This window comes from Oncorhynchus tshawytscha, linkage group LG21, assembly GCF_018296145.1.
Source record: "Oncorhynchus tshawytscha isolate Ot180627B linkage group LG21, Otsh_v2.0, whole genome shotgun sequence".
NCBI classification, from domain to species: Eukaryota; Metazoa; Chordata; class Actinopteri; order Salmoniformes; family Salmonidae; genus Oncorhynchus; species Oncorhynchus tshawytscha.
Genome location: NC_056449.1, coordinates 20,483,093 through 20,509,825, shown reverse-complemented (window position 1 = coordinate 20,509,825; position 26,733 = coordinate 20,483,093). Strand labels below are relative to the sequence as shown.

General features: G+C 42.8%; 1 protein-coding gene across 7 annotated transcripts in view; it reads right to left on the bottom strand.

Annotated features, from left to right (window-relative positions):
- Nucleotides 1-911: 911 nt before the first annotated feature.
- elf1 (E74-like ETS transcription factor 1) overlaps nt 912-26,733 on the bottom strand; it is an 82,081-nt gene continuing 56,259 nt past the window's right edge. For 3 of the 7 annotated variants that reach the window (XM_024412756.2, XM_024412755.2, XM_024412757.2), the window contains exons 2-9: nt 25,044-25,437; nt 12,137-12,326; nt 11,842-11,949; nt 11,194-11,349; nt 8,571-8,654; nt 7,480-7,672; nt 6,263-6,628; nt 912-5,729 (exon numbers count right to left, since the gene is read on the bottom strand). In XM_024412756.2, the coding sequence (XP_024268524.1) occupies nt 4,940-5,729; nt 6,263-6,628; nt 7,480-7,672; nt 8,571-8,654; nt 11,194-11,349; nt 11,842-11,949; nt 12,137-12,326; nt 25,044-25,115 (1,959 nt within the window). In that variant the 5' untranslated portion in view covers nt 25,116-25,437 and the 3' untranslated portion in view covers nt 912-4,939. Of the gene's footprint in view, nt 5,730-6,262; nt 6,629-7,479; nt 7,673-8,570; nt 8,655-11,193; nt 11,350-11,841; nt 11,950-12,136; nt 12,327-23,914; nt 24,233-25,043; nt 25,438-26,733 lie in introns of those variants that run through there. The other 4 variants (XM_024412760.2, XM_042303203.1, XM_042303204.1 and 1 more) reach the window with 4 other exon arrangements.

Sequence of the window (26,733 nt, the reverse complement as noted above, 5' to 3'; positions counted from 1 at the left end):
GGTTTGAGCCTGGCATGGGGACAGAGACCGTGGAGGAAGATATACTGAGAGCAGCACACCGACATGTGTTTGATTTGATCTTGTGTGAAAGTGTGTGTTAATATGCTCATCAAAGAGGAGACCAGGTAAAAGTAGAATTATTTTATCTGTCAGTCCCAGTTTTCAAAACAGCCTGCCCACACTATTTTGTCTTATATCATATTGACAACCTGGTTAAACCAGACTGAAGAAAACGTGTGCATCAGTTTGAATGCAAAGCTATAATATTGTTTGGTGTCATATTGATAGCATGGTTAAACCAGACTGAATGCCGGACTGATGTTAAAAGTAGCGGAATCAGTTTGGATTCCAGGCTATTACACTGAGTATACAAAACATTACTCTTTCCATGACATAGACTGACCAGTTGAATCCAGGTGAAAGCTATGATCCCTTATTGATGTAATTTGTTAAATCCAATTCAATCAGTGTAGATGAAGGGGTGGAGACAGGTTAAAGAATCATTTTAAAATGAGACATGGATTGTGTATGAGTGCCATTTAGAGGGTGAATGGGCAAGACAAAAGATTTAAGTGCCTTTGAACGGGGTATGGTAGTACGTGCCAGGCACACCAGCTTCTGTCAAGAACTGCAATGCTGCTGGGTTTTTCACACTCAACAATTTCCCGTGTGAATCAAGAATGGTCCACCACCCAAAGGACTTCCAGCCAACTTGACACAACTGTGGGAAGCATTGCAGTCAACATGGGCCAGCATCCCAGTGGAACACTTTTGACACCTTGTAGAGTCCATGCCCCGATGAATTGAGACTGTTCTGAGGGGAAAAGTGTGTGGGGGGGTGCAACTCAATTAGGAAGGTGTTCCTAATGTTTAGTATACTCAGTGTATATTGAATAAGCACTGAAGCGGAATATAAGCAAAATGTGTTTTATTATTATAAAGGTCCATTGCAGTCGTTTTCATCTCAACATCAAATCATTTCTGGGTAACATTTAAGTACCTTACTGGGATTGTTTACAATGGTCAAAAAGAAACAAAAATAGATTCTTAGCAAAGAGCAATTTCTCAAGCAAGAATGTTGATAGGACTGTCTGGGAGTGTCCTGGGTGGGGAGGGGAAAACTGAAAACTAGCTGTTATTGGCAGAGAGGATTGGAACTCTTGCTTATTGGTCTATTAACTAATTTACTGTCTGGTGATGTTATCAGGCAGGCCGAAACTCTATCCCACCAAAACAGGCAGAAATTTCAGGTGGTCTTTTCAAACACCTCTTACACTAAAAGGGCATTATCATCATTTTCAAAATTTCACAGTATTATTCCAACCACATAGTGTGGAAATATATATAAAACACAGGAAAATAACGCTTTGACTGCACTGGGCCTGAATATTCTTTCTTAAAAAAAATCTAATCTAGTTTCAGCATAGGAGGAAACCACAGAAAACCCAAGACAAAGGAAAACGGAATGATCGGACAGACAGCGCAGACAGACGCCAACATCTCACATACAACAGTGCTTAAAAAGGAAAATACCTGTATATACAACATAAGCGTCTGTAAGCAGGAAAATCCAGTCAACCCCACCCACAGAGATCATTGCAGTCAATTATCAACACCAAAGACTGTTTTGGTACTTTTTGTAACCCTAGAGAGCATTGATTGTCACAACTTTTCATAACTTTGTACTGTACAACATTCAGATTGTCAACACAGAGAGCCCTTTGGTTGACATAAAACTGATGCCTGGGCACAAGTTCTAAAAAGTAGCATAACCTAAAGTAGCATAACCTAATGAAGCAGGCGTAAAATAAATGCCTGAGCGACGTTTCTTTCTGGACCTGTTGAGAAGGGAAAAAATGATGGGAGGTTCTCTTCTGCACTGTTGAAACAAATCCGTAAATGTGGAGGAGTTAAGATGGAGTGTCACCGTGTTAATGTCCAAAAGCGGAAGTCACGTCACAGACTCTCCATTTCCCCTGAAATTAGCATTAAAGCTTGTCCTCAGATGCTGAGCTAGAGTTCAGACGGTCTGTTGCTCACTCCAGCTCAAGTGGAAAAAATAAAGTAAAGTAATCTAGCCATGATAGCGCTCAAGATAAATATTGGTTTACTTACACTAGCATCTGCAGGCTATCACAGCCATTCAGAGACCCTGACGTCTCAGGTCCTTAACAAAACTGGGACACCCAATAAAAAGAGCACAGACACCAGTCTGACCAAAGACCAAGAGCTAGGAGCGCAGCACCAGAATTGTAAATGCATAGAAGTAGGGAGGAAAACACCAGTGTTGAGTCACAATTTGCATCACAAAATAACTGGGTTAGGAGAGGTCACAGAGGACCTGATTGAGAACAAATTACCAAATTAACTGGACAGGGGTGTGTGAATCTATCCAACTGATCTCTACTGCTTGACTGTTGAATAAGGCTAGAGGTGTGTCCGCTGTACAAAGGGAAGAAGAACCAAAGCACATACAACACAATGTTTAAATGACACAGGACAGAGATGTTTATAGAGACCATCATTTGCGTCGGGGCAAACCACTTTGAGTCCAAAACAGAGAAACTATCATCATCAATGCTGTGCTGATTTATAAGGAATGCTTAAAAAAACATATCAGCTTTTTGGAGAAAAAAATTCACCGACATATGAGCTTCCTGTTGTTTGATTTCATATACTTTGTATATTATCCCTCGTGTTTTCCATATGTAAATAACAAACAAATGTGTCTTTTTATACAGAATTTAGAAATTCACAAAATAAATACATTTGTGGCCTTAAATTGAATCTCAATAGTATATTATTACTTTATATATATTTATATATATTCCATTTCATATAAACAGGATTAAAGGCCTTAATGGGAAGATAGGAGGCTAGTAAAATCTATTTTATTTTTCCTCCGTATTTTCTCTCGCTCTCTCTCTCTCTCTCTCCCTGCATCAAGTCTGCAGCTATATACAAACAGGTTTGTGATTGGACTGTCCAAGGGGACAGGAAATGCCCATTTCCATAGTAACACATTGCTGTAAGGCGATGAGTAATGGAGGGGAAAGCACACCTTATCGACAACTTATAATATGGGGGGATATGGAGGAAACTCCGGATAAGTCACAAACGTTTGAGTCAAAACAATCTGAACCGTCATTTTTTCCCCCCCTAAGACTTTTCCAGTCAAGAGTTTGAACTGTTTTACCTTTACGTATAAGGCACTCTTCCATTAAAGGTCAGTAAGGTGCGTTTCCATCATTCTTCCTTAAAAAAAAAGTGGAGACGGCATGTAGAAATGACACATTTTCTGCTCATCAAGTCTGATTTCATTGCATTCTCCCACATGAGTTCCCATCTCCTGTTTTTGGTTTGCTGTTTTTGTCTGTTAGCATTGACACAAGTCTGATGAGATGTACTGGTAGGTAGAACATTTACTAATCTAACTGGCACATGTGGTGGGGTAGATCCCTGGTTATCCAATGGCTGTTCTCCTGGTGGGGACAGGTTTGGGAAGGGGGCGGGTCTACTGACAGTAGCAAGGTAGGTAGGTAGGTAGATTGATCCGAGTGAGGGCCTTTCGAACTATGGAGCCTTCAACAACACATCACAAAACAATCCCTTGGTGTTGAAATTTGGGCACGGGATCACAACAGTGAGTAAGCAAAAACATCCTGCAGGGGCCAACGTTTGGTCTCTGTTTGTCGCTCCACATTTAAAAATCCATTGCTTTTCAAAATAAGATTATCAACAGGATAAGAACAAGGAAACTTTGTTAAAAAGCAATTGCACCACTTTTCAACCTCATATTCATTATCTCCAGCACCATACCAGTGTCTACATATGTGAAAACAGCGTGTTTCTATGATCATCTTTTGATGATGTTGGGTAGAACTTTTTAACTTTATATATGTTTCGACAAAACGTACAAATGCGCCATTTTCACATATGTAGACAATGGTATTTTACTGGAGACAATGAAAATGAGGTTGAAAAGTGGTGGAATTGCCCTTTGGGCAGTCTTTCTTTATGTTGATTTCATAGTCCAACTTTGATGGAGAGTCCAGGCCTATTAGCAGGTTGGCATTTATTGTCATGAATCTTGCCCTGGAGGCAGCTCTGCAGAGTGGGCACTAGCTGGAACAGCCACAAAGTCGTAAAATCAGATTTGAAACCTAACCTTAACCTGATGGACTACAGTTATCCATTGGATGGTTCTCCCATCGATCGGAATCCCGACAATAAATATCTGGACATTTGGATTGACAAAAACATAAGAATGAGATAGTTTAAAAAAGTGGTTTAAAGTGGGCTTCTTTTTCTAACTCGATCTTGCCTATCCCTAAATAGCAGGAAGCAGATTGTACAGTCAACTGTCCTACCAGTTCTTGACTATGGTGACACCATTTACCAGATTGCCGCAGCCACTACTCTTAAACCTGTGAATGCCGTCAGGAGATACCAAACTCTTGAGGTTCCTTGTGGTCTCCACAGAACTAAGTAAATCCTCTTTTAGTTTTAATACACCTCATTGCTGGAACCAATTTTACAATACATTACAATTGGATGTTGTACTGCCGCTCGAGCAATTGCAAATACTAATTGGGGAACTTCCTACTAAGGAATTTAAGAATATTTGTGTTGTGCTGTATTTTAGTTTGTTTTACATTGTATCTGATTTCAATTCGATTTTGTCTTATGAATAGTATGTGCATGGCTCCCTTGTGAAAGAAACCCTGGTCTCAATGGTGACTCCCTGTTCAAATAAAGGTCAAATAAAAAACCTAACCTTAACCACACTGCTAATCCTAATGCCTAACCCTACATTAAGATCAAAAAGCTCACTTTTGTCTTCCTTAATTTTTACGATGATCAATCATCATCTAGTGGAAATCACTCAGTTCTGCCTCCAGGACAAGACTCATGACAATAAAGGTCAGCTTTTGGTCTACTAGACCTCTGTGGGTTCTGCCTTGATCTGGATGAAGGAGGCTGGGAGGTGGACAGTGATCTCTGGCAGCTCCTGGAGCCCCTTGACCCCCACCATGTGCTCCGGTTGCAGGGCCATCTCCCCGCGCACCTCTAGCTCCTCCACGGGGGTCAGGCCCTCACTGGGGCTGCTTCCCTGGGAAAAGTATCCGTTCACTGGAGACTCGCTTCCAGTCTCCCCCTGGTTCGATCCAAGGCTTTGGTTCTTCCCGATGATCACAGTCCTGTAGGTAAGCTCTGCTTCCCCTGCCTCCATCTCCTCCTTGCCAAACGACGGGTCTCCATTAACCAATGACTGCAGGTAGTAGGGGTCCAGCATCTCCTCCTTGATGCCGTGCAGGCCATGGAGGAGCTCGCCACCGCTGGAGGACTTGAGGACCGTAGCAATGACGGTCCCCGGCTGCTGGGCCACCATGGTCTGACCGGTGGCCGTGTTGAGAGTGACCATGCGGGGAAGGCCGTTGAGGGAGGCAGTGGTGGAGCTGAGGACCCCTGTGGTGGTAGTGGAGCCCAGGCTGGTGACAAGGAACTGGGGGTGCTGATGGTGATCCTGGAGGCTGCCCATCCCGGTGGCCAGGGAGGCCGTCTGAATGGTGAGGACATCCTTGCCCCCCGCCGTGGTAGAAGGGACGGTTTGGAGGATGACCCTGGGCTGGGAGGAGTGGCTGGACGAGTCACCGTTGGACAGGAGGGGCTGCAGCTGGCCAGAAGACGTCAGGACCATGGGGACGGAGTTAGGCATGTTGATGGTCCTGAGGAGAGAGAGGAGATCAGATCAATCAATCAACCAATTAAATGTATTTTATAAAACCCTTTCTATATCAGCAGTTGACACAAAGTGCTTTACAGTCAGGTTCAGACACACACTTTTAATAGAACACTATTCTAGTATGATATAGTTAAGCAATAAAGCCAGAGGGGGTGTTGTATATGGCCAATATGCAACGCGGCGTACCTGGATACAGCCCTTAGCTGTGTTATATTGCCATATACCACCAACCCCTGAGGTGCCTTATTGCTATTATAAACTGGTTAACAACGTAATTAGAAGAGTAAAAATAAATGTTTTGTCATACCCGTGGTATACAGTCTGATATACCATGGCTTTCAGGCAATCAGCATTCAGGGCTCAAACCACCCAGTTTATAATATAGTATAGAACATATCTTCAGGCATAAAAGTAGCTTTATGTTTCATACTGGCATTATATATGAGCTTTCAAAATCTGTGTGCATGTATGAATGTGCGTGTGTGTACATATGCCAGGTTGCCATCTATCTCTCACCTCAAAGTGTGTGTGGAGGCCGGCACAGCCGCCCTCTGGTTGGGCTGCAGCACGTGGACCGTCTGGATCATGTGTTCTGCCTGTTTACCATTGACCTCATGGTACAGCCCTCCATCCATATCAATGGGCTCTCTCTTCACTTGTTTTACCGATATAGGACGGTGCCCATGGGCATGGATTTTACCCTGCCCCCCTCTGGAGCCTCCCCGGCCGTGGTGGCTGGGGCGCTGGCCCCCGTAGCCAGAGGTGAGGTCGGGGCATGGGTCCTCGTCGTCAATCACCACTAGATCGGGAGGCATGTCTTTAAACTGGTAGACCAGCCGCTGACCCTCCACCTTAGCCAGGATACCACGCTGGTAGTAATACCTTAGGTAGGGACAGGTAAGGTAAGATGTTTGTGACATTGAATAAACATGAAGTAACATTACAAACAGAAAGAGACTTGAGGAAAGTTTCAGCACTTTTCACCATTGACTTCAATGGAGAACTTTCCTTTCTACCCTGCTAGCCTGCGTTTTGAATGATCATGACCGTGGCTTGAATAAGGTCCACTTTGAATAAAGTGTCAGTGAATATTTATTTTATGCCTTGGTCCTTGATAATGTTGACCTGCAGGACGTGACTTAAACTCCTGGTACAAAGGATGTCTGGGGTCTGAGTGCCTTGCTCGCTGTATTCAATATTTTTCTCAGTTATGTTTCATAACAGACACTGATGTTATAATACTGCCTTCAAGAGGAGAAGGGGATGCAGATGAGATATGATTGTATTATGTCGGTACAACACAACATACTGCAGTTTGTTGTCTATGCCATCTAGAAGCACCTATACCACTTTCCATTTAGCTATTTACTGCAACAGGGCCACAGACATTTAACTATTTACTGCAACAGGGCCACAGCCATTTAGCTATTTACTGCAACAGGGCCACAGACATTTAACTATTTACTGCAACAGGGCCACAGACATTTAACTATTTACTGCAACAGGGCCACAGACATTTAGCTATTTACTGCAACAGGGCCACAGACATTTAGCTATTTACTGCAACAGGGCCACAGACATTTAGCTATTGACTGCAACAGGGCCACAGACATTTAGCTATTTACTGCAACAAGGCCACATACATTTTAGCGTGATAGCCTTCGTAACTGTATGTCTGTGATGTCTGAGATGTCTGTGATGTAGGCCAATGCCATGTGTGTCCTTCCTCTCACCTGAGTGCCCTGCCCATGGTTTCATAGTTCATGTCAGGTTTGTTCTTGTGTTTGCCCCACAGTTTGGACACGGCCTTGGAGTCCACCAGCTTAAAGATGCCCTTCTCCCTCTGTGTCCACTTGATGTACTTGGGACAGGTGTTCTTGTCCTGCAACAGGGCCAGAAGGAACTCCCATAGGTAGATGGTGTTCCCTACATAGGGGGAGAAAGGAGCAATTCACAGTTTGAACTAATACAGTAAATGTCAGTCTAATAGAGTATGTGTGAGTATAATACAGTACATGTCAATCTAATACAGTACATGTCAGTCTAATACAGTACATATGAGTCTAATACAGTACATGTGAGCGTGTAGTTCTGCTACACCTGTCCATAACTCATTTAGCATTGCAGATTTTACTAAACGGAAATAAGGAGAGATGTAATTGCAGTTTTCCCTCCTCATAACCTAAATAAATAAATGTGCTGTTCTCGTCTGCTATGTACAGTATGTACCTAGGCTTGGAAAATAAATGCATTGGATGGGGCTCTGGCAGTAGATGACTCTTGTTTGAGAAACAGTTAGGCCAGAATTAGTTAAAAACAGCAACCCCTCCAGCAGCCACCGTGACAACATAATGTATATGTGTGCGGCTGAACCAACCCCCTCTCCCTATCTCTATGTGACGTGGAAGGGGACACACACAAGGAGAGGGGAAAAGGGTTTTTATCAGTAGTTCATCAATGTACCCTCCAGCGCGCAATCACTTATTTCCCTGTGAAACACAGCACGTTGAGAGCAGCTCGTCAATTAGCAAGCTGAGGTCCAACCCAACTGGACTACAGGGGCTGGGCTGCTGGTTGCCGGCTGCTGATTGCACCACTCTACAAGCTGAAACATGCACAGTAGCTTACAGAAGGAACCAGGAGATACCTTGATTTCAATTGCCTGTTTTTTCAATAAACAAACTGATTGAGAAGGGCCCAGGAGAGAACTTGATTTCGATTGGCTATTTTTTCAAGAAGCAAGCTGATTGAGAAGGGCCCAGGAGAGACCTTGATTTTGATTGGCTTTTTTTTGAGAGGTGAACTGGTTGAGATGAACGCTCACCTTTGCCCTCCTTGCTCTTCTTCTTGAGTGGTAGGTTGGGAGTGGTAATGGGGGAGCAGGGGCGCACCGGCCGGGGCTTGCGCACTAAGACAGGAAAAGGGTAAAGGTCAACACTTGTGACACCCAATTAACCACATCCCTGTTATTGACTAAATAAATAAAAATGTCAGCACTGTATTATGAACAATTTGCTAATATTAATGCTATAAGCTAAGGTTAATAAGGCTACAAACTATGGTTAATAAGGCAATGAGCTAAGTTTAATAAGGCTACAAACTATGGTTAATAAGGCTATAAGCTATGGTTAACAAGGCTGTAATCTATGGTTAATAAGGCTATAAGCTAAGGTTAATAAGGCTGTAAACTATGGTTAATAAGGCTGTAAGCTATGGTTAATAAGGCTATAAGCTATGGTTAATAAGGCTGTAAGCTATGGTTAATAAGGCTATAAGCTAAGGTTAATAAGGCTACAAACTATGGTTAATAAGGCTGTAAGCTATGGTTAATAAGGCTATAAGCTATGATTAATAAGGCTATAAGCTATGATTAATAAGGCTTTAAGCTATGGTTAATAAGGCTATACGCTATGGTTAATAAGGCTATAAGCTATGGTTAATAAGGCTTTAAGCTATGGTTAATAAGGCTATACGCTATGGTTAATAAGGCTGTAAGCTATGGTTAATAAGGCTGTAAACTATGGTTAATAAGGCTGTAAGCTATGTTTAATAAGGCTGTAAACTATGGTTAATAAGGCTATACGCTATGGTTAATAAGGCTATAAACTATGGTTAATAAGGCTATACGCTATGGTTAATAAGGCTATACGCTATGGTTAATAAGGCTGTAAGCTATGGTTAATAAGGCTGTAAGCTATGTTTAATAAGGCTATACGCTATGGTTAATAAGGCTATACGCTATGGTTAATAAGGCTATAAACTATGGTTAATAAGGCTATACGCTATGGTTAATAAGGCTATAAACTATGGTTAATAAGGCTGTAAGCTATGGTTAATAAGGCTGTAAGCTATGTTTAATAAGGCTATACGCTATGGTTAATAAGGCTATAAACTATGGTTAATAAGGCTATACGCTATGGTTAATAAGGCTATACGCTATGGTTAATAAGGCTGTAAGCTATGGTTAATAAGGCTATACGCTATGGTTAATAAGGCTATACGCTATGGTTAATAAGGCTATAAACTATGGTTAATAAGGCTGTAAGCTATGGTTAATAAGGCTGTAAGCTATGGTTAATAAGGCTATAAGCTATGGTTAATAAGGCTATAAGCTATGGTTAATAAGGCTATAAGCTATGGTTAATAAGGCTATAAGCTATGGTTAATAAGGCTATAAACTATGGTTAATAAGGCTATACGCTATGGTTAATAAGGCTATAAGCTATGGTTAATAAGGCTGTAAGCTATGGTTAATAAGGCTGTAAGCTATGGTTAATAAGGCTGTAAGCTATGTTTAATAAGGCTAGAATCTATGGTTAATAAGGCTATAAGCTATGGTTAATAAGGCTATAAACTATGGTTAATAAGGCTATAAGCTATGGTTAATAAGGCTGTAAGCTATGGTTAATAAGGCTATATGCTAACAAGGCTATACGCTATGGTTAATAAGGCTATAAGCTATGGTTAATAAGGCTATAAGCTATGGTTAATAAGGCTATAAACTATGGTTAATAAGGCTATACGCTATGGTTAATAAGGCTATAAGCTATGGTTAATAAGGCTGTAAGCTATGGTTAATAAGGCTGTAAGCTATGGTTAATAAGGCTATAAACTATGGTTAATAAGGCTAGAATCTATGGTTAATAAGGCTGTACGCTATGGTTAATAAGGCTATAAGCTATGGTTAATAAGGCTATAAGCTATGGTTAATAAGGCTATAAACTGTGGTTAATAAGGCTATACCCTATGGTTAATAAGGCTATAAACTGTGGTTAATAAGGCTATACCCTATGGTTAATAAGGCTATAAGCTATGATCAATAAGGCTATAAACTGTGGTTAATAAGGCTATAAGCTATGGTTAATAAGGCTATAAGCTATGGTTAATTAGGCTGTAAACTATGGTTAATTAGGCTGTAAACTATGGTTAATAAAGCTATTAAGGCTATAAACTATGGTTAATAAGGCTATAAACGGTGGTTAATAAGGCTATAAGCTGTGGTTAATAAGGCTATAAACTATGGTTAAAAAGGCTATAAACTGTGGTTAATAAGGCTATAAGCTATGGTTAATAAGGCTATAAGCTATGGTTAATTAGGCTGTAAACTATGGTTAATAAAGCTATTAAGGCTATAAACTATGGTTAATAAGGCTATAAACGGTGGTTAATAAGGCTATAAGCTGTGGTTAATAAGGCTATAAGCTATGGTTAATAAGGCTATAAACTATTGTTAATAAGGCTATAAGCTATGGTTAATAAGGCTATAAGCTATGGTTAATAAGGCTATAGGCAAATATATTTTCCAAGGTACTCCTGTGTAACTCTTAAAAGCATATCTCTTCGAAACATGAGAGTAAGTGGAACATCTTCATATAGAAGATTAAAAACAAGACTAAATCATGTGTTGTAACACTGCTCCCTAGATTCCAGCAGAACCCCTGCAGTACTTTTGGTTTTCCTCTGTGGTTTGGACACGCTCTTCTGAGGGATCTCGTCCATGGAGGATGTTTCATCGTCCAGCGATACATCCATGCAGCCGTTGGGCTCCGGCCGCAGGTGGATGTAGGTGTAGTCAGACTCCAACATGGTCCCGTACGTATGAACTACAACAACAAGAGAAAACAGTAGTACACTCAATATGACTCCTAGTTCTGTAATATTATTGTGAGACTGAACTAAAGCAACAGTCAGAGATAATGACAGGAGTTAGTGGAAATACTACAAATGAAACCGCATACAAATTAAACTGCATACCTTCATCAAACATTTGCAGGTTTTAACAAAGTGATAAATCAAAATGTAATTATCACCTCCACAGGATAAAACAAGTGTAAACGGTATGGTAAAATGCTTATTTACAAGCTCTTCCTCAACAATGCAGTATTCAATATCAAAAGGTAAAGAAATTGAAAATCCAGAATAGAATCTTGAAAAGAGCACGAAATCAATACTAGGTCAGATAAAATAAAACCCACAAGATAAATGCTCTGGGGTAGAAGTTGGATTCAGTTAATACACATGTGGTACCAACATTACAAAAAATACTCCTTCCCCTAACCTCCTAGAGAGTAGCAACAACAGAACAGAATTCGTACTCATGCGTTTCTCATCCAGAATGTTGTTTGGAGACTCCATGTTAAGAAGGGCTGCCGCAGCCTCATTGGTCTCCATGTTATCCTCTGTACCCGATACCGTCCTTTCTACTGGCCAATCAGACAGGGATTATCATCAGAACAAGGAACAGACAGCTTTAGAGACAAACTTGAAAGGATATTACAATCAATAAGGGTGAATTCTAGGTAATTTAGATAGTACCAGGCCCTGTCCGGAATCAACTCCTACCTCCTACCCCCTAGGCATGCATGCATATCATGCCCTCCTCCCCCTCACCTGAAAGGCCCACGTCTCCGACCATAATGGGCTCCTCCATCACATGTACAGTGTTGTCCACCATAATGCCGTTGGTCACCTCGTCCGACTCCATGCCCGAGTAGACCTGCATGAGGTCAGCAGCGGGCACCTGTTCCACGATGACTGCTGGGAACACGGACGGATCATCCAGCTGGACACACAGAGAGGCCAACAGAAGACAGAGACCACAGTTGTTAGACCACAGACGTTAGACCACAGACGTTTGACCACAGACGTTAGACCACAGACGTTAGACCACAGACGTTAGACCACAGACCATAGTCGTTAGTCCACAGACGTTAGACCACAGTCGTTAGTCCACAGACGTTAGACCACAGACCACAGTCGTTAGACCACAGACGTTAGACCACAGACGTTAGACCACAGACGTTAGACCACAGTCGTTAGTCCACAGACGTTAGTCCACAGACGTTAGACCCCAGAATGACATGTCTTTTGCTTGTTTTTTTAATCTTATATCCTTTAAGTACTACAGTCTTTGTAAAGTTAATGTAGACTTATACACTGTGCTTTTACAGTTGCTCTGGTATATCTCACACATTGGCTTGATCCCCATGCAGCTGAACAAAATGAACTACTTACACAGAGAGAAAGAAAGAGAGAGAGAAAGAAAGAGAGAGAGAGAGAGAGAGGCAGAAAGACAAAGAGAGAGAGACAGACAGACAGACAGACAGACAGACAGACAGACAGACAGACAGACAGACAGACAGACAGACAGACAGACAGAGCGAGAGCTAGACATATCTACATAAACCCATATTTCTCATGTGACCAACATGGCCTCATCCTAACAAGAATTGAAAAACTGCTGGTAATAACGCTACATATATATTTTTAAAGAATATCAGAATGCTTTTTCCCTACCACATCTCCGGATTCCAATCGCAAGCTCTGAACCATTACACCGAATCATCGCAGCTAGCTATCTGCTATCCAAGTGGCTACTCCTGGCTAACGTCTCTGTCCCGAAACAAGCACCAGTTAGCCTGGAGCTAGCCTCGAGGTAAGCCCATCTCCCGGCTAGCCAAAGAGGTCCACCAGCCAATTCTTGGGCTACAATACCTCTTTTGTTAATTGGACTGGACCTTTTACTGCCGACACAGAGCCCCACCGATCCATCACGACTGGTCTACCGACGTAACCATCCGAGGTGGATTCAACAGGCTCTTCCATTGCGACGTCGCCTGAGGCTCATCTGCTATCCCCGGCCCGCTAGCGGACTGAATCGCCGTGTCTCCAGCTCACCTAGCATAGTAGCGACTACTGAATTGGCTCCCTAACTCATCTAGTGCTACTCATTGGACCCTATGATCACTCGGCTACACATGCCTCTCCCTAATGTCAATATGCCTTGTCTATTGCTGTTTTGGTTAGTGATTATTGTCTTATTTCACTATAGAGCCCCCAGCCCTGCTCAATATGCCTTAGCAAGCCCTTTTCTTTCCAACCCCCACACATGCGGTGACGTCACCTGGCTTAACTGGTGTCTCTAGAAACAAAACCTCTCTCATCGTCACTCAATGCCTAGGTTTACCTCCACTGTACTCACATCCTACCATAACCTTGTCTGTACATTATGCCTTGAATCTATTCTTCCGACACTCAGAAATCTGCTCCTTTTCATCTCTGTTCCGAACGCACTATACGACCAGTTTTTATACCCTTTAGCCGTACCCTTATCCTACTCATCCTCTGTTCCTCTGGTGATGTAGAGGTTAACCCAGGCCCTGCAGCCCCAACACCACTCCCGTTCCCCAGGCGCTCTCATTTGTTGACTTCTGCAACCGTAAAAACCTTGGTTTCATGCACGTTAACATCAGAAGCCTCCTCCCTAAGTTTGTTTTATTCACTGCTTTAGCACACTCCACCAACCCTGATGTCCTAGCCGTGTCTGAATCATGGCTTAGGAAGTCCACCAAAAATCCTGACATTTTAATCCGTAACTACAACATCTTCCGACAAGATAGAACTGCCAAAGGGGGCGGAGTTGCAATCTACTGCAGAGATAGCCCGCAGAGTTCTATTATACTATCCAGATCTGTGCCCAAACAATGAGTTTCTACTTCTAAAAATCCACCTTTCCAGAAACAAGTCTCTCACCGTTCCCGCTTCTTATAAACCACCTTCAGCCCCCAGCTGTGCCCTGGACACCATATGTGAATTGATTGCCCCCCATCTATCTTCAGAGTTCGTACTGTTAGGTGACCTAAACTGGGACATGCTTAACACCCCGAATGTCCTACAATTTAAGCTAGATGCCCTCAATCTCACACAAATGATCAAGGAACCTACCAGGTACAACCCTAAATCCGTAACCATGGGCATCCCCTCTTAGATATCATCCTGACCAACCTGCCCTCTAAATACACCTCTGTTTTCAAGCAGGATCTCAGTGATCACTGCCTCATTGCCTGCGTGCGTAATGAGTTTTAGGTCAAACGACCATAACCTGGCCCGGGTGTCCTGGAAGGATATTGACCTCATCCCGTCAGTAGAGGATGCCTGGTTGCTCTTTAAAAGTGCTTTCCTCACCATCTTAAATAAACATGCCCCGTTCAAAAAATGTAGAACTAAGAACAGATATAGCCCTTGGTTCATCCCAGACTTGACTGCCCTTGACCAGCACAAAAACTTCCTGTGGCTTCTGCATTAGCATCGAATAGCCCCTGCGATATGCAACTTTTCAGGGAAGTTAGGAACCAATATACTCAGTCAGTTAGGAAAGCTAAGGCTAGCTTTTTCAAAAATAAATTTGTATCCTGTAGCACTAATTCCAAAAAGTTTGGGGACACTGTAAAGTCCATGGAGAATAAGAGCACCTCCTCCCAGCTGCCCACTGCACTGAGGCTAGGAAACACTGTTACCGCCGATAAATCTATGATAATCGATCATTTCAATAAGCATTTTTCTATGGCTGGCCATGCTTTCCACCTGGCTACACCTACCATGGCCAACAGCTCAGCACCCCCTGCAGCAACTTGCCCAAGCCCCGCCCTGCTTCTCCTTCACCAAAATCCAAAATCTGGATCCCTACAAATCATCCCTACACTGGTCATCCCCAAAGCCAACTCCTACTTTGGCCACCTTTTCTTCCAGTTCTCTGCTGCCATTGGATTGGAACGAATTGCAAAAATCACTCAAGCTGGAGTCTCATATCTCCCTCACTGACTTTAAGCATCAGCTGTCAGAGCAGCTTACCGATCATTGCACCTGTACACAGCCCATCTGTAAATAGCCCACCCAACTACCTCATCCCCATATTGTTATTTATTTTTTGCTCCTTTGCACCTCAGTATCTCTACTTGCACATTCATCTTCTGCACATCTATCACTCCAGTGTTTAATTGCTCAATTGTAATTATTTCGCCACTATGGCCTATTTATTGCCTTACCTCCCTAATCATACTACATTTGCACACACTGTTTATCCATACTTTCTATTGTGTTATTGACTGTACGTTTGTTTATCCCATGTGCAACTTTTCTTTATCTAGGCCAGGTCGCAGTTGTAAATGAGAACTTGTTCTCAACTGGCCTACATGGTTAAATAAAGGTGAAATTGAAAAATATATATAATTAAATAAATGAACACTGTTAACTCATTCACTCCTACAGTATCATACCTCATGAACACTGTCAACCCATTCACTCCTTTCATTCCTCCTGAATACTGTCAACCCATTCACTCCTTTCATACCTCATACCTGTGTCTTTTTGCTGGGGATTCCAGACACGCTCCCTCATTTCCAGCACAACATTTCTGAACATGGGAAGAGGAAATTACCAGAGCTCTGGCCAAACTGAGTACACTTGAGTATAAAAAAACATTAAGAACACCTGCTCTTTCCACGACATAGACTGACCAGGTGAATGCTATGATCCCTTATTGATGTAACTTGTTAAATCCACTTCAATCCATGTAGATTAAAGAAGGATTTTTAAGCCTTGAGACAATTGAGAAATGGATTGTGCATGTGTGCCATTCAGAGTGTGAATCAGCAAGACAAAATATTTAAGTGCCTTTGAATGGGGTATGGTACTAGGTGACAGGCGCGCCGGTTTGTGTCAAGGACTGCAATGCTGCTGGGTTTTTCATGCTCAACAGTTTCCCGTGTGTATCAAGAATGGTCCAACACCCAAAGGACATCCAGCCAACTTTTTATTTTATTTAACCTTTATTTAACTTGACAAGTCAGTTAAGAACAAATTTTTATTTTACAATGACGGCCTACCCTGGCCAAACCCTCCCCCAACCCGGACGACGCTGGGTCAATTGTGCGCCGCCCTATTGGTCTCCCGATCACGGCCAGTTGTGATACAGCCCGGGATCAAACCAGGGTCTGTAGTGACGCCTCTAGCACTGAGATGCAACGCCTTAGACCGCTGCGCCACTCGGGAGCCCAACTGTTGGACTCATTGGAGTCAACACGAGCCAGCATCCCTGTGGATAGCTTTCGACACCTTGTAGAGTCCATGCCCCAACGAATTGAGGCTGTTCTGAGGGCAAATGGGGGGAGCAACTGAATATTAGGGAGGTGTTCTTAATGTTTGGTATGCTCAGTGTGTAAGAAACTGTAGCGTATGGCAACCAAGCCCACCTGGCAACCCTTTGAACACTGACTGCTTCTACCAGTGTTTCTCCTAGCTTATTTTCCAGGCAGGTTGCATGCAAACATCCAGGGTCTATTTAAATACATATCGCCCTATACAATGGTAGGGGAAACACTGTCTACAGTTGGCCTACCCATGTGACATGGCAGTTATCCTGACAGGACATGTGGCAGTTATCCAGACAGGACATCTGGACACAACAAGCTTCTCTCATTTCTCATTGTGTGAGGTCCTTGTGGAGTAAACAAACAGTTTTATTTTCCTTCAGCACACTGTTATTTTGCTGTCTTCAACAGTACCATAACATGAAGCAGTGTGGATGGCACCTCTTTCCGTTGTTTTTTTCCCATTACGTGGGTGGTTCCACGAAATGAGTGTCTTTTGCGTCCCTTTGATATCTTAAGTATAAATTGTGCACAAATATTGAAAAGCATGTTATATTCAATAATGTGCCCTTCAATACAGACCACATTGAGAATTCAATAAATAAAATTAAAATAAATGTATATGAATAAAGACTTAAGTGCCAAAATGTCCCTCCATGCACTTCTGTGACTTCCAGGAATTTTAACCCACTTAACCCCAGAATGTCTCCACATTTTTATCATCATTGTATCATTTCTAAAGATTATTATTTATTTAATGTGATTAGTGATTCATTTTAAATTTAGTCTTTTGTCTCTCATTTTAAGGTTAACCTTGCTACATGAACTGAACTCTCGTTTTTAATATGATGAAAATATTCCCTTTTAAATACTATTTTCAAAATAAATATTGAACATCTAATAGCCAAATCATGGTGTAAAAGCAGGTGAGCTGGTTCTACTCTATTTATACATTTTCTGGTGTTTTGTGGTGGAATTTTTTTTATTTTTATTGTGAAGCTTCAGCTTGCATTCAATTGCCCATCCCTGCTGCACACAACAACCTTCCATTCCCCCTGTCACAAAGTGATTCATGGCTGATTTAAGATGACATCGTCAACCCTGTTACTTTATTTGGCACTAAATAGGCATTTACTATGAAATGGGAAAACGTATTTTATTAGGTTGAACATGTGCTCTTTATGGCAGAATGTTAAAATGAGATAAAATCAAATGTTTTTTTCCCCCAAGTCACAAATCTCAAAAGGCACCGAATTTGTGGCATGACCCATGCCCTAAAATCTCCAGTCCCGGCTTGAAAAAAAAAATGGAGCAGGCAGGACTCCAAGCTTGCAGGTCTTTTACTTCAGTTTAAGCTATTCTAAATATCAAGCAAACAAAAATGCTCTAATGAAATGGTGCAAAGTATTATAGCCTGATTACACTCATAGCCAGAGGAAACAAATTAATTCAGTGTCAGTTTCTGAAAATAACCAAGAGATGGCAGCAGACTACAGCTCATTGCCTGATTATCATATGATCTATGATGCTTTGTCCTGCCCAAACAGTTCATGCAAGTTCTCAATCATTAGAAAACAATTAGTGGCCAAATACTTAGCCATACTGAAAGGCAGTAACAACATTTTGACTTAAACTTCCAAAACGGTTTTAATGGAATAGCCTAACAACGTTCAGAGTTGTAGGACTTTACCTTTCCAATCCCTTGAGATAGTCTTTGTTATGTTGTGGAACATTATAAGCGTTCTGCTTTTTTGGTAATTCTTGTCCATTTTAGTAATTATATTTCTATGGTCTTTCTCTCTCTCATCTAAAGCACAAGTTTCCATTGTTGTGGTTGAACTCCAGGTGTCTAATCTTTGAGCCTTGAGCCCACGGAGGGACTAGGGAGTCCAAGGCTACATCCACTCAATGCTACACTTTAACCAGATAACTAACAGTACACTAACAGCACAATGCCACACACAACTGCATTATGTTGAATCATTAATCCTCTATGGGACATTACCATACAATTAAACATAGCTATGAGTTCAGTGACTGTTCTAGTAACTTCACAGACAATATCTGCATTTTCAGAACAGAGTCCATGCTAAATTATTTTCCATGATGTCAGCACTAACGATCAACAGTTGGCCACGAGACCACTTGGGAAGTATAAAATAAAGGATGCTGTTGTTGTGTGCGCTTGACTGTAAAAGATGAAACGTCATTGACGTTATGGTCTCAGACTATAGTAGCATCTCAGTCAGTAGGGAGTCCCATCTGGGTTCACTGATGTGAGAGAGCACCAGTGAGTCTGCTGAGTTCACTGCAGTGTATTAAACCCCACACTGTCTCCCCTCCATAGCAGGACCAGACCATGACAGACCAAATCCCACACAGAATCTGCTGACGGGGCAGAAGATGTCTGTGTCTGTCTACTGTTGTTGTTTTGACATAATGGAGCTCAGTTGCACCTGGAGGGTTTGTCACAAAGCAGGATCAAATAGTTAGCCAGCGAGATAGCTTTTGTGCATACAGTGCATTCGGAATTATTCAGACCCCTTCACTTGTTCCACATTTTATTATGTTACAGCCTTATTCTAAAATGAATTAAATTATTTTCCCCTCATCAATCTACACACAATACCCCATAATGACAAAGCAAAAACATTTTTGCAAATGTATAAAACAATTACAACTGTAATTACACATTTACATAAGACCCTTCACTCAGTACTTTGTTGAATCACCATTGGCAGTGATTACAGCCTCTAGTCTTCTTGGGTAAGACACTACAAGCTTGGACCACCTGTATTTGGGGAATTTCTCCCATTCTTCTCTGCAGATCCTCTCAAGCTCTGTCAGGTTGGACAGGGAGCGTCGCTGCACAGCTATTTTCAGGACGCTCCAGAGATGTTTGATCGGGTTCAAGTCCGGGCTCTGGCTGGGCCATTCAAGGCCATTCAGAGGTTTGTCCCGAAGCCACTCCTGTGTTGTGTTGGCTATGTGCTTAGGGTCATTGTCTTATTTGAAGGTGAACCCCAGTCTGAGATTCTGAGCGCTCTGGATCAGATTTTCGTCAAGGATCTCTCTGTACTTTGCTCTGTTCATCTCTCTCTCGATCCTGACAAGTCTCCCAGTCCCTGCCACTGAAAAACATCCCCACAGCATGATGCTGCCACCATGCTTCACTGTAGGGATGGTGCCAGCGTTCCTCCAGACGTGACACTTGACATTCAGGCCAAAGAGTTCAATCTTGGTTTCATCAGACCAGAGAATCTTGTTTCTCATGGTCTGAGAGTCCTTCAGGTGCCTTTTAGGAAACTCCAAGTGGGCCTTTTACTGAGGAGTGGCTTCTGTCTGGCCACTCTACCATAAAGGCCTGATTGGTGGAATGCTGCAGAGATGGTTGTCCTTCTGGAAGGTTCTCACATCTCCACAGAGGAACTCTGGAGCTCTGTCAGAGTGACCATCGGGTTCTTGGTCACCTCCCTGACCAAGGCCATTTTTCCCCAATTGCTCAGTTTGGCCGGGTGGACAGCTCTAGGAAGAGTCTTGGTGGTTCCAAACTTATTCCATTTAGTATTTTATTTGAATCTGGCGCTCTGCATTTTCCCTGGCAATTGGCCAGTTGAGACATTTGCATCCCGCCTATCCCTAAGAGGTTATTAAGAATGATGGAGGCCACCTTCAATGCTACAGAAATGTTTTGGTACCCTTCCCCAGATCTGTGCCTTGACACAATCCTGTCTCGGAGCTCTACAGACAATTCCTTCGACCTCATGGCTTGGTTTGTCAACTGTGGGACCTTATATAGACAGGTTTGTGCCCTTCCAAATCATGTCCCGTCAATTGAGTTGACCACAGGTGGACTCCAATCAAGTAGTATAAACTAGAGGTCGACCGATTAATCGGAATGGCCGATTTCAAGTTTTCATAACAATCGGAAATCGGTATTTTGGGGTGCCCATTTGACAATTTTTCTTTTTCTTTTTACACCTTTATTCAATCTTTATTTAACTAGACAAGTCAGTTAAGAAAACATTCTTATTTTCAATGACGGCCTAGGAACGGTGGGTTAACTGCCTCGTTCAGGGGCAGAAAGACAGATTTTCACCCTGTCAGCTCGAGGGATCCAATCTTGCAAACATACAGTTAACTAGTCCAGCGCAATAACGACCTATCTCTCTCTCGTTGCACTCCACAAGGAGACTGCCTGTTACGCAAATGCAGTAAGCCAAGGTAAGTTGCTAGCTAGCATTAAACTTATCTTATAAAAAACAATCAATCATAATCACTAGTTAACTATACATGGTTGATGATATTACTAGATATTATCTAACGTGTCCTGTGTTGCATATAATCCGACTGAGCATACAAGCATACAAGTATCTAAGTATCTGACTGAGCGGTGGTAGGCAGAAGCAGGCGAGTAAACATTCATTCAAACAGCACTTTCGTGCGTTTTGCCAGCAGCTCTTCCTTGTGCATCAAACATTGCGCTGTTTATGACTTCAAACCTATCAACTCCCGAGATGAGGCTGGTGTAACCGAAGTGAAATGGCTGACTAGTTCGTGCGCGTTAATAGCGTTTCAAACTTCACTCGCTCTGAGCCTTGGAGTGGTTGTTCCCCTTGCTCTGCATGGGTAACGCTGCTTCGAGGGTGGCTGTTGTCGTTGTGTTGCTGGTTCGAGCCCAGGGAGGAGCGAGGAGAGGGACGGAGGCTATACTGTTACACTGGCAATACTAAAGTGCCTATAAGAACATCCAATAGTCAAAGGTTAATGAAATACAAATGGTATAGAGGGAAATAGTCCTATAATAACTACAACCTAAAACTTCTTACCTGGGAATATTGAAGACTCATGTTAAAAGGAACCACCAGCTTTCATATGTTCTCATGTTCTGAGCAAGGAACTGAAACGTTAGCTTTCTTACATAGCACATATTGCACTTTTACGTTCTTCTCCAACACTTTGTTTTTGCATTATTTAAACCAAATTGGACATGTTTCATTATCTACTTGAGACTAAATGGATTATTATTGATTTATTATATTAAGTTAAAATAAGTGTTAATTCAGTATTGTTGTAATTGTCATTATTACAAATACAGTTTTTTTAATCGGCCGATTAATCGGTATCGGCTTTTTTGGTCCTCCAATAATCGGTATCAGTGTTGAAAAATCCTAATCGGTCGACCTCTAGTATAAACATCTCAAGGATGATCAATGGAAACAAGATGCACTTGATATTCTCAATAACCCATGCCAGCTCCAGTTTTGTAACAAAAGAGCTATATCTGTAGAATGGCTAACTTAGTGAATCTCCGTTGTGATACACCCCACACAGGAAAACATGGCGGCCCAGTATCAAAACATGGCCGCCCAGTATTAAGAAAAAGAAACGGCCCGGTATCATGAAAACATAGTGGCCCAGTACCATGAAAGCGTGGCGGCCCAGTACCATAAAAACATGGCCGCCCAGTATCAAGAAAAAGAAACGGCCCAGTACCATGAAAACGTGGCGGCCCAGTACCATGAAAACATGGCGACCCAGTACCATAAAAACATGGCCGCCCAGTATCAAGAAAAAGAAATGGCCCAGTACCATGAAAACGTGGCGGCCCAGTACCATGAAAACATGGCGGCCCAGTACCATGAAAGCATGGAGGCCCAGTATCAAGAAAAAGAAACGGCCCAGTACCATGAAAACGTGGCGGTCCAGTATCATGAAAACGTGGCGACCCAGTACCATGAAAACGTGGCGACCCAGTACCATAAAAACATGGCCGCCCAGTATCAAGAAAAAGAAACGGCCCAGTACCATGAAAACGTGGCGGCCCAGTACCATGAAAACGTGGCGGCCCAGTACCATGAAAACGTGGCGGCCCAGTACCATGAAAACGTGGCGGCCCAGTACCATGAAAACGTGGCAGCCCAGTACCATGAAAACATGGCGGCCCAGTACCATGAAAGCATGGAGGCCCAGTATCATGAAAGCATGGCGGCCCGGTATCACGAAAACATGGTGGACCAGTATCATGTTGAACAGAAGGAGTCAAGAGGCACTCTAATCTAATTAAAGGTGTAAAACAGAGTATGTAATTTAGAACGAATTACACAAGAGCCATAATGGCTGCCTCTAGGGAAACCAGAGAGATAACGATCACTAGGTGATTTTCACCTCCAAGTTCCCAGTTTCGGCTATGAAAGCAAGCCCCTGTGTGTGAGAGGTTCCCCTATAATCAACTCGGTTCTGCTTTACCTGCCTATGACGCCGTTGTTAGCCCCACCTACCTACTTTTAACATCCCCTAATGGGGCTGATAGAGGAAGTGAATGGCAAACATTGCCACACCACAGATAACTGAAATAATTAAAACGGGGTGTGTTTTTGAGAGACTAGACCTTATGGAGTTCTGTACTTGAATGACTGTTCAGTTAAATGCGAGAGTGGGTGTAAATAATGTAAGTGTATGACCACAGCAGGCTGCCATAGAACTCTACTAGCAGACTGCAATAGAACTCTAATAGCAGGCTGCCATAGAACTCTATTAGCAGGCTGCCGTAGAACTCTCATAGCAGGCTGCAATAGAACTCTAATAGCAGGCTGCCATAGAACTCTCACAGCAAGCTGCCATATAACTCTAATAGCAGGCTGCCATAGAACTCTAATAGCAGCTTTCAGACACTAAACTGAGCTAAACATCATTATGAAATCATTACACCGTGGCTCTGATTCAGGGAGCTACTTATTGACTGTAAAATACAATATAAGAAGGCTAGTCATTACTGTCCAGCAAGCTAGGCTAGCTGTGGCTTTCTCCGATTCCAACAGCCCCCATATGGAAAGATAAATCCTTCAGACTAGCTAGCTCCGGCAAAAACAAAATGGACAACTTCATTAGTGTTAGCACTAAATATATATAAGTTAAGTTTAAGAGCTTTTTTCAAGCTACCAGGTGGACAGGTGATGTAATCCTCTGAGCAGGGAGAAACCCTAGAGGAGGCCTGTGTTATTTCCACACAACAGGTATGTCTGGTTAGGCATGAACCAGGACATTCAGGCAAGAGTATCCAGCGACAACTCATCCATCCACATCTACACAAATACAAAACGCAGAGACACACACACACACACGGCACAAACATCGGGCACACACACACACAAACCTGTTCCACAGAATTCAGACAAAGATGTGGAGGTAAGATAAACACACCTGGGCACTGAAGTGCACTTACACATACAAACCGTACATTTTGTGCTGTAAATTGACTGGGTCCTGGCAAAGACCCACCCTCTCCTCCCACGCACACTAAAAGTGTCACAACTCCAGGTCTCTCACACTTTCCGACTCTGTCCTCCCAACAGCCCACACTGCATATCCCAGCCCTCTCCTTTGCCATCCCTTCATACTCCACTCCTTCTCTCCATCTCTCCATACTAAGGGAACATATGGAATTATTTCAAGATGATCATACCATGGATCATTTAGCTATTTGATTTTAAAATGTTATACCCATTTACATTTACAATTATTTGATAAAATATTGAATTTGGCCTTTACTTCTATAGCCCATAGAAATGCACTGAATAACACATTCATAAATGTAAAAAAAAAAGACAGCCCAAAAATAAATCATAAGGAATAAAGTTTTGAAGTATCTGTCCGATATCTAGTAGACATAAGAAAGCTCAGGATATATTTTTGTTTTTTTGGACACATATTTAATCCTTAATTTTTGTTGGCACAAAACTACCTCCATATTTCCATTCATTTGTATGGGTCGCCTTCAGACACTTGTGGTGAAAAAAGAGAGAGTGAGAGTCTATCCTATCCATAGAGTGGTCATAATAGAGCCGTTTTCATGAGAAGACCGATTTTCGGGGATATCTCATGCTCTGAAAAACACTGCTGTAGCTCGACCACTTTCCACCGCGGATGCGGAAGGCCGACATAGCCGGATGGGGTGGATTGAGATGCAGCCCCTGCTCTAGCTTAAACTGACAGATTTTGATGGGAATTTTTGTATTATGTTACTTAGAGTGACGTGCAGGAAACCTTAATGGTGAATCAGGCACATCCGATGTGATATTACAACAACAAAGAAGTTACTGCAAACAACGAACACCGTTTTTCCCCCTCAGACATTATTGCACGCGTGTTAGAAGAGCACAATATGTAGTGCAAGTTTTTTTTACCATGTTGCGCGATGCACCTCAGCTCAGCAGCAAAAACTATAACAATGGTGGTGAGGTGGCCAGTGGTGCCGTTTCCCCCTACTGCAAATTCCATCTTGAAGTTTTCTATATTGGTGGTAGTGGTACATCATGATAACACTACTGATATCGACTACTGCTAAACTCCAATGTAATGACAGGTACCTGGTTTATCTCATCCATCCCATTGCTAGCGAACTCAAACACCAACTCGTTGGGCTGCACCGAGGTCGCCATAGTGATGGAGGTCCGAAGGTAGGACGCAGACGGACAGACGGGGAGGGTGATTTCCTACCCCTCTAGGGAGTGTCCAATCACAAGGAAACCACCAGATTGAACCAAAGGTTGAAAGGTCAGTGATACTGAGGGTCAAAAGAAAATGGCTTCCCTTCTTGAGAATCTCCAGTGGCCTCCTCACTCCTGTTTCTTTTCTCTGTGGTCCCTGTTAAGGTGTGGTGCAAAGTGAGACTGAGAGACCCAGGAATTAGAGAAGAGCCGCACAGATGGATGGAGGCAGCCTCTTCCTGGGGCCTGCTGCGTCTGGAGCATCTACACCTGCCTGAGAGAGAGGAGAGAGAGGAACATGTCAGTAAACAGTCATTAGGAGCCAAGTGTGTGTGTGTGTGTGTGTGTGTGTGTGTGTGTGTGTGTGTGTGTGTGTGTGTGTGTGTGTGTGTGTGTGTGTGTGTGTGTGTGTGTGTGTGTGTGTGTAAGACCAGCTGTGACTGACCGGGGTTCAAAGTCGAACCTGGGTCTCCTGTACACCACAAGACTGTGTCCGCCTGATGAAATAAAGCCTATAGGCACTAAGCCTGTTAAACTAAGCCTCTGGGAGTTAACACAAGTCTTCAGGTCATAGGCAATGTTACTCATCACTCGAGCAAGATTCACTAAATGACAAAACAAAGTATTTCAAATGTGTGAGAGGGTTTAACAACCCAACTCATAGAGTGAGGCTCGCAGCCCACGTATCGTCTGTGTGTTTATGTGTCTGAAACCAAAAAGTAAGAAAAATATCCCAGCCAGCACAGTACTGTTCGGGTCAGCACCAAAGTGTGAAAAGGATCTAGGAGACAGCCATGGGCCTGACTCTCTGCTGGCTCCCATGACAAGACTGCTGGTTCCAGTGGATAATTCAGATCCTTGGTTGCTTGTTGGCTCAGAGGGCCCCAACCGCCTGCCTGCTTGGCTCAGAGGGCCCCAACCGCCTGCCTGCTTGGCTCAGAGGGCCCCAACCTCCTGCCTGCTTGGCTCAGAGGGCCCCAACCGCCTGCCTGCTTGGCTCAAAGGGCCCCAACCGCCTGCCTGCTTAACAGGTCCTCTCACAGTCTTCCAAAGTACAATCAAGAGTAGCACTGAGCAGACTGAAAAATGCACCACGCTTTCCAATACATACATCACCCGGCTTCACATTGTCACTCTTGCACTCCCTTGAAACTGTGTGTGATTATAGCTGCCTGTCTCCTATAGGTTATACCAGTGCGATGTTCAACATTATGTAAAGTGTCACGACCACCATTTCGGCTGGTGTCAGATCATAACTACCATCCAGCACCGTTGTGTCCTTGAGCAAGGCATTTAACCCCTAAATAACAATCCCTACATAATAACCCCTAGAGAATAACCCCTACATAATAACCCCTAGAGAATAACCCCTAGAGAATAACCCCTACATAATAACCACTATATAATTCCAGCCAGGGGCGTTGCACTGCGTTAGACCCTGTGCTTTGCCCAAAATGTGTTGAGTGTGTTTCTGCTGTCTGGAAAACAAATTTCCTTCGCACAATGACAAACATATTACTGTTCAATTCTACAACCATTTCATGTACTTAGATCAGGTTACAGAATCTCA